Raw genomic sequence first — 12,500 nt, forward strand, 5'->3', positions numbered from 1 at the left:
TAGAGCACGAGATATGTGTTTATCACTAAAGAAAAAGCATGATATAATTTGTGATTGTTTGCTCATCAATACTTATTAAAGTATGTGCAGTAATAGGCAAAAACAAGGCAGAACCGCCGCGAGGGCCTTGGGGACAGCGTGCTATCGAGTGCGGTCCCGTCCCGCAGTATCAAAGGCACAAGCAGCCAGCCTTGCTGTACATGAAGTATTTAGCAGGTGCTTTAGTGTTTGAAATGAGCTCACCCACGTGGCTTGCATGTAAACAGCCAGCGCACAGGCATGTCCTTACTGTTTACCCGTCTGACGGCCCCTCCGTCGGCCGCTCAGCCCGCGCCATGCACCTCTCCGCGTCTCAACCCACCTGTTAGTCAGGGCCCGGTACCACGTGTGTCGTGCTTGGCACCTGCCCGCCATCCCCACAGCCGCTGGGGGAGGCATATAATTGGGTTAAAGGAGATTCTGCCGAAGCTACTGCTTAGGCCCCGCTCAGAAAGCACGCATGCATGTTTGGAAAGTCTTTGGGAAAAGCAGAGTTAAACACAGGGGGAGGGGAATCGTGCTGGAGACAGAAAACACTTTTTATGGCTCAGAGTGTCTCCAGGGCCCGCGGCTGACTGTAATGATCAAGCCTGCTTACTGCAGGGAGCTGGTCGATGCAGGCAGAGCTCAGTGTAAAACACACAGTGAGGCCTTTCTCTCTCACACACACACACACACACACACGGGGACACACGCACACACAAAGCCTGTTCTCTCCGTCGGTCGTAGGTTCGGTCCTCGGCTCTAGCGGGTCGGCGGCGAGTCGAAACTTCCCGCAGCAGTGTTTCACGCCAGGCCGTGCCCTTACTAACACCAGTTGCGCCACAAATTAATCTCCTGATAAATTCTACTGCTAGGTTGTTGTTTTTTTCTCCCCTGTTTACTTGAGTGGCCCATAACAGCTTTACAAGGTGAGAGTTGCTGGCAAAAAACACGGCCAGGCAATTTTCCTTGGCGGTGCGGCCATTTTTCATGCGTCCCTTCTACTGGGGCTGCCCTCTGGACTGGTACTCGGGTGGCGGCCCGGCGGCGGGGCCACTTCCCCCATGACTTTAATTGGCTCCCCTCCTTCCTTCCGCCGAAGCGCCGCGGAGGAACAGAGCTGGACTGCCCTGGTTTGGCCCCGCTGTCTCAGACTGCAACCTGACACGCGCAGACGGCCTGCGGTCACTGTGGCCTTTGGGAAGAGTCTGACGTTGCCTCGTCTCCCCCCCAGCTCGTTACACGAAGAAACCGGAGCGTCACACTCACATTCCCTCTACGGTCACGGAGTGTGCAAGTGGCCGGGCTGTGAGAGCATCTGTGAAGACTTCGGGCAGTTCTTGAAGTAGGTATCCCTCACTGTTGTAGGAGGACTGACCGTGTGTGCGTGTGCATGTAGCTGAATGCATAGTTTCTCAAGTGTTCTGAAATGCTAAATGTGTTCTAACACGCATGTGCTTAATAACAGACTTAGTAATGTCAGGCCCAAACCCCTAAATATGTCAGTCCCAAACACCCAAAAATATAAACTCATACACATTTCCTACTCTAGCGATTGTTCATTAAAATGGCGTTTAACCATGTAGCCTGCCAAAGGCACCTGAAAAGTGTTTCTAACATGAACAACCAAGACGTTGAAGGATTTCACACTCGGCTGTGAAGTGTCAAACTCAGGTGGCGATTCTTCGAGCCCCCTCGCACGAGCTGCTTGTCAACCCGTCGGAGGACGAGCGTCGCAGCGGCTGCACGCCAGCCCCGCCCCTCCCCCGCCCTTCAACCCCCTCACAATGGGACACTTTCAGTGTTGTCACGGCGCAGCCAATGGGGTGAAATGAACTCTTCATGCTCCATCAACAATTTAGTTAATTAGCTGATTTGTAATTGGGCAGCTTTGGTGCGGGGATGGTTGTGGGGGCCTGAGATTACAGGTTATCACACTGCCACTCGGAAAAGTGCCTCAGCATCAGAAGAAAGAAGGACTGTTCATTTGAATATTCTAATTAGGCACATAATTAACTGTGAAACAATGATCTTGCACGCATTATGTGGGTGTAAATGTCCACGTCAGTTCATATAAACAGCTGGGGAAAGTGGGGACGTTTGTTCCTCTTTTCTCCTGTAGGGGCATTAGGTGTCATCTGGAGCATTAGGCAGCATGGAGAGAGTCAAACAGCGGGTGATGGGAAAAATATTCCAATGAACACCAAACATTCTAGAAGTTGTTGCTCTTCACCTTGCCTCCCACACCCAGCCTAAACAAGCAGACCTTTATTGTCTGACTTACCTTTGCTGATATTCCCAAAAACACATGTAGGACAAGTTCACATTCTGAAAACATTTTTGGGCACGAATGAGCTTTATGAGTTAACTTCAGCTCTATATAAACTCACATGTAAAAGGGCTGATGCACGTTCTGTTTTACGAGAACAACCGAAAAAGATCACACGCGCACATAAAGGTGCGTCTTCTACCTCCTTCTACGTGTTCTCTCTCTGTTTCTTGCGCTGCACGCGGTATAAAGTGCGATTGCTCGCTCGCCGAGCTCAAACCCCTATTAAACGAAGCAGAAAGACCTACATAGCACAGGCCGGGAGGGAAACAAGGAAACCCCGAAACCAAACAGGCCTGACAGGCTGCATAGTAGGACACTGGCACAGCGATGAGCACACGAACCGGCACACGAGTGTTCAGCGCTGCAACGGGGATGAGACCTCCTCACCCCAACCCCCGCACCCACCCACCGCCAATCGTTCCCTGAGTCAGAGGCTCCCGTACTGTAACCTACACATGAAACAGCCGCCCCTCCCACCGAAGGCGGCGTGATGTGAGCGGGCGCGATGGCGGGTGTCGTCGTGTCTTGGAGGAGCTATTGTGGGTGTCAGGAAGGGGCTTTGAATGTTGGAGGAGATGCCAGGCCCTGCTGCGCGCGAGCCAGGTACACACGCCTAAAACGGTTTACATAAAACAGGTGTCACAATCAAATGGCACCTTTGATGCAGGGGGTGATGGGGAGGTTGGGGAGGGCGCTCGGCTCAGAGCTGCCGGGGTGGAATCGGCGCGGTGCGTTTAGGCGGCTGTGTTGTGCAGCAGAGAAACTTGTCAAGATCAGCATTTAATAGCTCTTCAGTGTTCTTTTAAGTGTTTTTCACCTGGAGAGGGAGCCTGAAGGGCCCTGGCATGTTACATTAGCTCTGAAGTTCAAAAGCGCTACTGCTCTCTGTGCATGCGAGCGTACGGGCATGCACCTGTGTGTGTGTGTGTGTGTGTGTGTGTGTGTGTGTGTGTTGTCACCTCAAGATATGTATATTTATGCACAGTATACATTATTCCAAGATCTCCTTGTGGTGTGATTCACAGCACCTTATTTAGGGAATATGTCAAATTAGAGGAAATGCATAACAAATTTATATGACTCAAGTTATGCTCTTCCAAGCTGGCAAGTAGTTTGTTATTATATAAGATGCGGATTGCTGCCCTAGTTCTCATATTGATTCCCCTTCACATATCTGAGAGCGACGAGAGAGGCCGTGACAATGAAGAGCACAGCTCCAAGAGTTTCCACTGTACACAGTGTCAGCTACAGTAAGCCCAGGCCAGCAATTCCCATCCTTGTTCACGTGGAGCTCTCTGCACCTTCTACGCCCGTTCCTCCATCTTTCACACGCTCAGACAGCAGTCGTGCTTACCAGGCCTCCGTGGTGAGTGGGTGGGGGCGTAAATTAAAGCTGCGCGGCCGGCTGGGGGTCGCAGGGCGTTTGAAGGCACGAGAGGTTATTAAGTGCTGTTTTGAACAGCAAATGATCTGGGCACTTAGGACACCTAGCGGCAGCTTCCTCAGCATGCTGAGTTCGGCTGTGTACTTGCGCCCTGGCCGGACTCCTTGCAGATTACAGATCAGATCATCTTTTGCCAGCTAAGGTGGGGTTGGTGGTCTCATTGTGGTATCTCTCAAGCACCGACTGCAGCCAGTCCATCAGTGGGCTGGTGGGCTTTGTGTCAGGCTGGATCGCTCCTGTCAGTCTTTTTCACAGAGCCCAGGCCCATCCCAGCCCTTATTCCCCTTCTCAAAACAAAAATCAATATGCCTGTAAAGTGACCCATAAATTACAGACAGCTCCAGAGATGTTTGTTCAGGGCTGTGTGTGTGCAGGTCGCTTCTCTCATCCTCCCCTCACCTTTCTGTTTGAACTAAGCCCAACGCCTCTGCCTCATTAAGAGATATTGGTGACTCCATCTAACCCCAATCTCTCTCTCTCTCCTTCTTTCTTTTCCCTCTTTCTTTCTCCTGGTATTATTCCCTCCTTGTCCTTCTCCCCATCTCTCAGATTAGATCGTTTCTTCTCCCCCATTCTTCCATCGGCCCGCTCCCTTATATGCACGGGCTAAGCTGTAAACCTAACCGTCCCGTTAGCACTTGCCATTGTCCGCAAGAGGTTCCCACCCTGTCCGCACTGTTCGTGCCTGGCATTTCTCTAACAGAGAAAGAGAAGAAGATACCAATCTAGATGGCTGACGATGGGGGGGGTGTTTTCCTCAATCTGTCTTTGGGGAGAGTAGAGCGAGGCACACGGGCCTTTTGAAGCAGCTGTAATTTATGACATCCGCAATACATCAAATGCGTAAGATAGCATTATGAGCATTGAAATGAAAAGGGTATTTGCAACATTAGTTCCCCTCTTCCCTGCAAGGGACGTGATTAAATGATTAATGAAATGCCCCTTTGCATGTGCATTCTGAAACAGCAATTAGGCACGGGCTGGAGGGAGCCACCCGCTCTGCCCGATGCTCTAGCCTTTTTTAGTGCTATCTCATTCCTGATTTATAATGGAGAATATCTGAGCATTAGACCTGAAACGGTTACAAAAGCAGAAACGACCATGATGAAATGAAATGATTTTAAATGGACATGCCTGTAATTGAAAGGTAGTGGAGCTATTGTGCTCTTGGATGCCCTCAGCTTTTGATTGGCGTGTTATGGGAGGGCTGTGAATACGTTGTTATTTTGCATATTGCACATAAACAATAGGCTGTTCAAAATGAATAGGGAATATGCATAGCAGTAGGGTGTGGGCATGCATGTGTGTGTGCTTATGTGGGTGTGTGTGTTTTGTATGTGTGTGTGTGTCTGTGTGTGATTTAAGCTCACTCTAATGCACTGGAGGCTGTACTGTAAATGATCATTGAAGGGTCTGCAAGCTAACCTATAATTACAGGAAAGAAAGTGGCAGCTTTGGCATTTCATAACCATGTCTCCTCAAAGAGCGCTTTGTGGGTTTGTCACCAATGATAATTTAGATAGAGGCTCATTACCGAACATCACAACACTTTTAAAAACCTTTTCGCCTCCGTGCGTTCGCCGGGAATAAAGGTCTATTTTAATGGCGAGCCTCTTTTGTGTCCTGCAGACAAAATCCAATCAAGGAAAGCCGTCATTGACTGCTTGTGCAGCCTGCTCTCCTTCACCTTCTTCTTCATTCTAATGAAGGGATGAGCAGATACATTTAATACGTTGGCTGAATAATGCACTCTTGGTAGGAGGCACCTTTGAAACGTTACTCAAGTTAAATTGCGTTTATTGTTTTCCATAAATGAAGAAGACTAAACCTCTCTGTGCTGCTTTTTGTACGCCAACATCCCTCATCACCCATAAGCTGTGCTGCGCTACACAGAACACTGATTTGGATGACAGTGCCCCTATTGTATTTTTAAACATTAGCTTTCAGTACGTCTCAGAGAGATTTAAAAATAAATAAATAAAATGTTAAAAAAAAAAAAAAAACATTTAAATAAAAAATAAAAACATCTGTGATGGTGACTTTGAAACCAGACGCCAAAATAATAGCACGCTCTGTTATTAGTTTGTAATTTCTTTTTATTCATTTTGCCAGTTAATGTGAAAGTCTTTGTTCACAGTGAGCGCGCGTGGCTGAGGCACGTGGCATGACTGACCTGGCGATATTCCCCCTTTCAGACACCTTAACAGCGAGCATGCTCTAGATGACCGGAGCACGGCACAGTGCCGCGTCCAGATGCAGGTCGTACAGCAGCTAGAGATCCAGGTAGCGTACGCCTACTCTCAGATTCACACACACTCACACACACACAGATGGATGTCCTTTGAATTGCCTCAAAGCTTCCAACTCCAACATGTTTAATGCTAGTTTCCAGTACTTTTCACTTATTCCTTGATTTCTTACTAGGAAAAATCAGGTAAATAATGCCGAGATTGTTTAGAGGACGTTCAGAGGAGCACAGATGAACAGAGTCATCTCTGGTGATTTATTTATTTTTTCTCTTTTTAATTGAATTAGGATTTGTGCTTATTTTCCATCCCGTCCAATTAATATGCGCATGTCTCGGGCCGGTTGGTGTTAATTAAATGCACTTTGCACCTGAAGGAAGCTCTAAAGAGGGTCCACTATTTTCAGGAGGTGGAGTGTGACCCTATTATGGAGTCACGCCGGCAAGATAATGAGTACAGTGATTGAAGGACGTTATTACTGAGCTCTGCGGACAGCTCTCCTGCCAGCAACGCCTCGCTTCCTCTCCCCACCCAGCCTGGCCAGTGCGGCGTAGGAGTGGAGAAGCGGGTCAGCCCGGCCCCGGAGGGGCACACACGTCACGCTTCCTTTCATAGTAATTACCAACAACTTACAAGTTAGGATTTATAATGGCTCACTCGAAGGCACCGGGCCGACTGGGTTTTGAAGTCCAAGACGTGTTTCAGAAAAGCCCTCCCTTTTACTCCCGTGCAGATTGAGCCGTTCGCCCCCTGTGTGCGCGTCGCCCTGACTGAGGCCTAAACCTCTGTGATTCCTGTCGGAATGCAAGCCAAGCGTTGCTCTCAACCTTTAGAGGGTTTCATGCTTGGCGACTCCCTTGCTCTTTATTTGTTGGGCTCCTGGATCCGAACAATGAATAATTCTTGTTTATATGTAAAATAACAAAAGTCCACCACTCTCCTCCACCCCCCCCCACATCTGCCTTCTGAGCGTGCCCAGAGAGACCAGAGAGGCGGCGACCCCCGTGCTTACACTGTGACCAATTACAGTGGTGTTGCTGTTTTCCATGTAGCCCCCCACCACCACCACCACCATCACTTCAACACCTCTTTTTTTTTTCATCCCTCCGTCAGTGGTAATGAGGGCAGCTTCGGAGCGGGCAGTGCCGGGGTTCGCCGCTGCGCACGCATGCTCACGGCCCGCTCCCTGTCACTCGCCGCCGGCTAGATTGATGATGGCGGATCACCCGGGGCACTAACTGGACCTTGGAGAGAGCGGGCGGAGGCAGCATGGTGGGGGGCGAGGCTGGGCTGGCACCCGGATTGCGGGACCCCTTCACCTCTTGGCAGCTGCTGGCTCTGGTCCAGCCCTAACTGCGTCCACAGGACTTTGTCTAGCCGCCCAGGACCCTCTAATTTATGGCCTGAGTAGCTTGTTACTGTCAGAGCATCGCTGACCTAAATTCTGCTATTGACAAAAAGATGAAGTGCGATTTGTTTTCCCTGACCTCTTAGCCCCACCCTATTCCCACCAGCAGGAATGCTTCTCTTCGTCTCTCCTTATCATTCTTTCTTTATCTCTTCTGCTTATCCTCTCTGCTCTCTCCCTCTTTCTCTGTTGCACGTGCACTCTCTCTCTCTCTCTCTCTCTCTCTCTCTCTCTCTCTCTGTTTAAAACCTGTATTTTTGAGGCAGGCTTAAAAAAGCCAGTCCAGGCATATGCGGGATTCATTACAAGCAGACAAGCTCAATAACAAGATGTATGACTGTGGTAGTCTGGGGAAAATCACTCATTTCTATAACTGCACCCCCCCCCCCAACCAACCCTCTTTCTCTGCTTCTCTTTCTGTTAACAGCTTTCTAAAGAACGTGAGCGTCTTCAGGCAATGATGGCCCACTTGCACATGCGGCCCTCTGAGCCCAAGCCATCTCCCAAACCGGTGAGTGCATATTGCTCCACATACAGTAAACAGGGCGGCGGGCCGGCAAATGAGCTCTCTAAACGCCACTGTTTAACGCCTCCGAGAGGCAGGGGGAGAGGGATGGAGGATGCGGAGGGAATGGGATTTGGAATGTCAGGATTCGCTGCTCTGGCGCTGCGTAGGAGGGGTGGTTGGGAGCACATTAAATCACAGATGATGTAGGGCAAAAAGGACCGGCCATTACGGCCTGATGGCTTTACCACTGCAAACGACCTGTTGGGCAGCAGAAGGCGTTAGGCTCCATGACCGGAGGGGCACTCGGAGAAGCCCCGGCTGACAGAAGATGGTTCATTCTGAAAACAAACAGGTGTAATGATAGATGGAGCCCAGGCCAAGATGATGTGTAAACAATCCACCAGATAGTAGGGCACTGGTCGTAGAATGCCATGTCTGCATGAAGGATTAAAAAGAACAAAAGGTTCGTTCTTGCTACTCTGGAAAATGCATGTATTTCAATTTAAGTTGCATTTAAACAAAATCATAACATTTAAGTAGAATTGCGGTTTACACAAAACTATTTACAAATAGACATCAGAGCAGAAATAAATATTATTGTCAAAGTTATTTATCCGACGTTCAGTGTTTTGCATGGGAATGTAGAGAGCTTCCTGGTGCTTTGTGCATAATTTCACTGTCATAATTTTCCTCATCACCTCCCACCATATAAAATAGATAATCACCAAATAGAATAATTATCCTGTAGCTCCACCAGGAATCAGCTGCTCCCCTCTCCCAATTTATTATTCAATCTTCCTTTTTTAATCTTCAAAACTCCAGCAGCTTGGTTACATCTACACTAATAAAGAATTTCAGCCGGTAATCCAAGACTGCATATGAATGAATAATATTAATGAAGTATTACATTACATAAACCACACATGAAAGGGCTGCTAATTGCATTTGATGGTGAGCAATTAATAGCAGATTTTTAAATGAGCAATGATGGCCCCATTTTTTCCCAGTTTCCTCCCTTTGTCTGTGTGTGCATGTGTGTGTGTGAATCAGTGTGTACATACGCTTGTGTGTACATGTAAGTGTGTGTGTGAGTGTGTGTTCAGCATTCTACTTGATATTTCCAATTTTAGTGCTGTAAAGAGAACATGTGGACTCTACATGTCATATCTCCCCAAAAATGTATGTACTGCACAATAAAGGCGAGGTAATAGATATCACGGCACAGATTTCCACCCTCGCCATGCACAGGGTTGAGAGGAGGCAACCCACACATTTGATAAATATTAATAGTGTGAATTTATTAGCAGAGCGAAATGAGCCCTGTTGGTTCATCACCGAACCCTTAACAGCTATCAGCAGCCCAACACAAGGTGCAGACACACTGTCTATTATATGACCCCATTTACGCCCTGAATGGCACTTCATTAAATGTTACCTTTTGGCCATGCCATGGATGGCTGAAAATCAAAGTTACCAAGGCTGCAAGTCCTGAATAATGAGGGTTTTTTTCTCCCCTTCCTTCCTTTCTCTCTCTCTCTCTCTCTCTCTCCCTCTCTCTCTCCCTCTCTCGCTCTCTCTCTCTCTCTCCCTCTCTCTCAGCCAACCTTGAATATATATTCAGATGAGCGGAGGTGGTGAAGTGCTCATCCCAGCCTCTCATTCGCTCCTGCTCAGTTAGGCTTTAATAAATTCCATTTTGCAAATACAGGATTGTGTGCTTGCAAACATGTTACGCTTGTTGCCGTAACCAGGTGAAGAGAGAGGGAAAGAAAATCTTGTCTTAACACTATAAATATACATGTCACACACACACACACACACACACACACACACACACACACACCCTTTTGATGGGATTTATTATGAAGTGCCTTTTTTGCTGGGTTTGATGGTATATCAGAAGCCTTTGTTGGTCCCAATGTAGAATGAAGAACGCATAATGACTGGCTGATATTGAGGTTTATGGGGAATCAGGAGTGGGGGGTGTTCGTCTGGCTGCCCTGCAGCCTTGACCTGACCCGGCCAAATTATACGGAGATTCCTGCATGACACTCATCAGACACAGTGCCTGCCCGCTGAGGAAAACAGCGGTGACCGGTTCGTGGCCCTCCCTGTTTGTCACGCATCATCAGACCAGTGCAGCAGTTACTGCACAAGATGCAGAGCGACTGCTGTCACTGTACTGCTGTCCTGGACTACAAGTCAGGTCTGTGACACACAGCAGAGTTATCATCTAGTACAGACCGGGGTGCCAGTTCTCATATGTAATTCAAGAGAACTGGAAAAATATAAAGAAAAATACAAATATAATCTGTGACTAAAAGCTTATTAAAGTTGCGCCAGCTGTGCAAATGAGGTGCAGTGTCGCTTCAGCGGAGTGGTTGCGTCACGGTGTAGAGCTGCATGGCTGTACTCTATGTGTCACTCTTTGTGTTGCCATTGTCTCATTATCGTTAAGTGGAGCTGTAATTATCGACTGGGAAAGCTCCAAGCCAAAAGGGAATGGGCAACATTTCATACTATTTATCAACACATGCCACGAATGACTGCTGGTGCCTGACTCTGTCTCCCTCTGCCTTACACAGTTTCATTTCATTCAGACCAGTTCTGTATCCTGCCCGCCAATTCACAATTAAGGCCATTTGGTTTAAATATGTAATGATATCATTACCATTCGGTATTAAAAGCAAGTCTAAAGGTCAGGGGGATTTTTTTCCCATCACTTGGAACCTCTTTCATGAGATTTGGATTGGACCATGAGAATAATTGAAGGGGGGGTGGGGGGGGTTGAGAGATAGCGATATATCTCCGTGTGTTATTAACAGCTAGTGTGACGTACCGTGTTTAGGTTTGAGCGAAAACAGAAAGAGGTGGAGGGAGGTTAGTGGAGACTTTTAGTTCAGGTGGATTCAAGGGTGCTGGGTTAAGGCAAAATAACAGATGGCAACTCTCTCTTTCTCTCTCTCACATACATAGAAACACACACACACACACACACGCATGCAGAAAGCTCTTGTGGGATAGAGATGGGTTGGGATAACACAAAGGATGATCATTAGATAATCTTTAACAGCGTGCTCTAATTAGAATTCTTATGATACAATTTCATCCTGTAATTAGTGGAGATTGGTTGTTTCTTTTGCAGCTTATTACTGGAAACACAGCTGTACAACTGAATCTCTTCTTGTTTGTCTGAGTCCTTTAAACTAAAGTGCTCTCTCTCTCTCTCTCTCTCTCTCTCTCTCTCTCACACACACACACACACACACTCCCTTTCTTCCCACCCTCATCAGTTGAACCTAGTCTCGAATATCACCATGTCAAAGAACCTGCCGTCAGTATCGCCGCCAAACCTGCCGCAGACACCCACTACCCCCACCGCTCCCATCACGCCCCTGAGCCAGATGCCCCAGGTGCCCTCTGTGCTCAGCCCCGCCAGCGTGCCCAGCATGGGCGCCATGCGCAGACGCCACTCCGACAAGTACTCTATGCCCTTGTCGTCAGGTACCCATGCACACATCCAGTAACTCCTACTCCTACTACATATTGGTATTCGCATGGCAAAAGACTGTGTGCGCGCTCACACACCCATTCCTCCTGGCATGCTGTTTGCTCCAGCAGGAACCAGCATCCAGATGAAAGCTATTTATTTCTTTCCTTTATGCAAAATAGACAAATATCATGCAGTACAGTACATCAATATTTTATGAATGTTAATTGCAGTCAAATAGAAATTGATGTAATATTAATCACGTTTTAGATGGTTATGTGTACTAAGCTGCACGTGTAAAAACCCACTCTGTTTGATGTTTATATTTACTGGTCTTGTGCCATTGCGATGGGGGGGGGGGGGGTGCATGAATTATTAAGATACGTACAAAATATCTACATTGGCTCTAATTTCATGCCTGTGTTAATGTTTAAGGTTTCTCTTGAGAGAGATGAATTAAAAATGCATTTTGTTGGACATGTAGAATGTTGATTTGATGTGGACCCTCCTCCCTTATTTCTCATCCCCTCTTTTTTAATTTGATTAAATCCTAAGTGAATTCAGCTCCTTAAGGAGTTACATTTAAAAATAACTCCAGGTGATGACAATGTATTTACTTATCTTTATCCATCATATATTTTATGTTATTTATTATAATTTTTTAATTATTTTTGTTTTCTTGCAGAGATAGCCCCAAACTACGAGTTTTATAAGAATGCTGATGTCAGACCACCGTTCACATATGCAACGCTCATCAGACAGGTGAGTGGGGAAATAAATGAGCTTTGCCTGATTAGATTAGAATTAATTGCTGCTTCAATGGAGAGTGGGCCATGGTGAGTGGGGCTACGTAGCAGAATGTGGTTTGGTGTCTTGTTGCAGGCTATCATGGATTCGAAAGACATGCAGTTGACACTTAATGAAATCTACAGCTGGTTCACACGCACCTTCGCCTACTTCAGACGCAATGCTGCCACTTGGAAGGTAAAAGCCCACTTCCTCCTCCTCCCTACACACTCACACCCACACGCACATACACACACACCCACAC

At 47.4% G+C, this 12,500-nt stretch overlaps 1 protein-coding gene across 1 annotated transcript in view; it reads left to right on the forward strand.

Annotated features, from left to right (window-relative positions):
- Positions 1-12,500, forward strand: part of foxp2 (forkhead box P2) — a 92,059-nt gene that overhangs the window by 70,000 nt on the left and 9,559 nt on the right. Inside the window, exons 10-15 of the mRNA XM_035528704.1 lie at positions 1,124-1,366; positions 5,993-6,080; positions 7,879-7,962; positions 11,253-11,463; positions 12,135-12,211; positions 12,332-12,433. Coding sequence (XP_035384597.1) covers positions 1,124-1,366; positions 5,993-6,080; positions 7,879-7,962; positions 11,253-11,463; positions 12,135-12,211; positions 12,332-12,433 — 805 coding nt within the window. The remainder of the gene's footprint in view (positions 1-1,123; positions 1,367-5,992; positions 6,081-7,878; positions 7,963-11,252; positions 11,464-12,134; positions 12,212-12,331; positions 12,434-12,500) is intronic.

The sequence above is a fragment of the Electrophorus electricus genome, chromosome 7, assembly GCF_013358815.1.
Source record: "Electrophorus electricus isolate fEleEle1 chromosome 7, fEleEle1.pri, whole genome shotgun sequence".
Taxonomy (NCBI): domain Eukaryota; kingdom Metazoa; phylum Chordata; class Actinopteri; order Gymnotiformes; family Gymnotidae; genus Electrophorus; species Electrophorus electricus.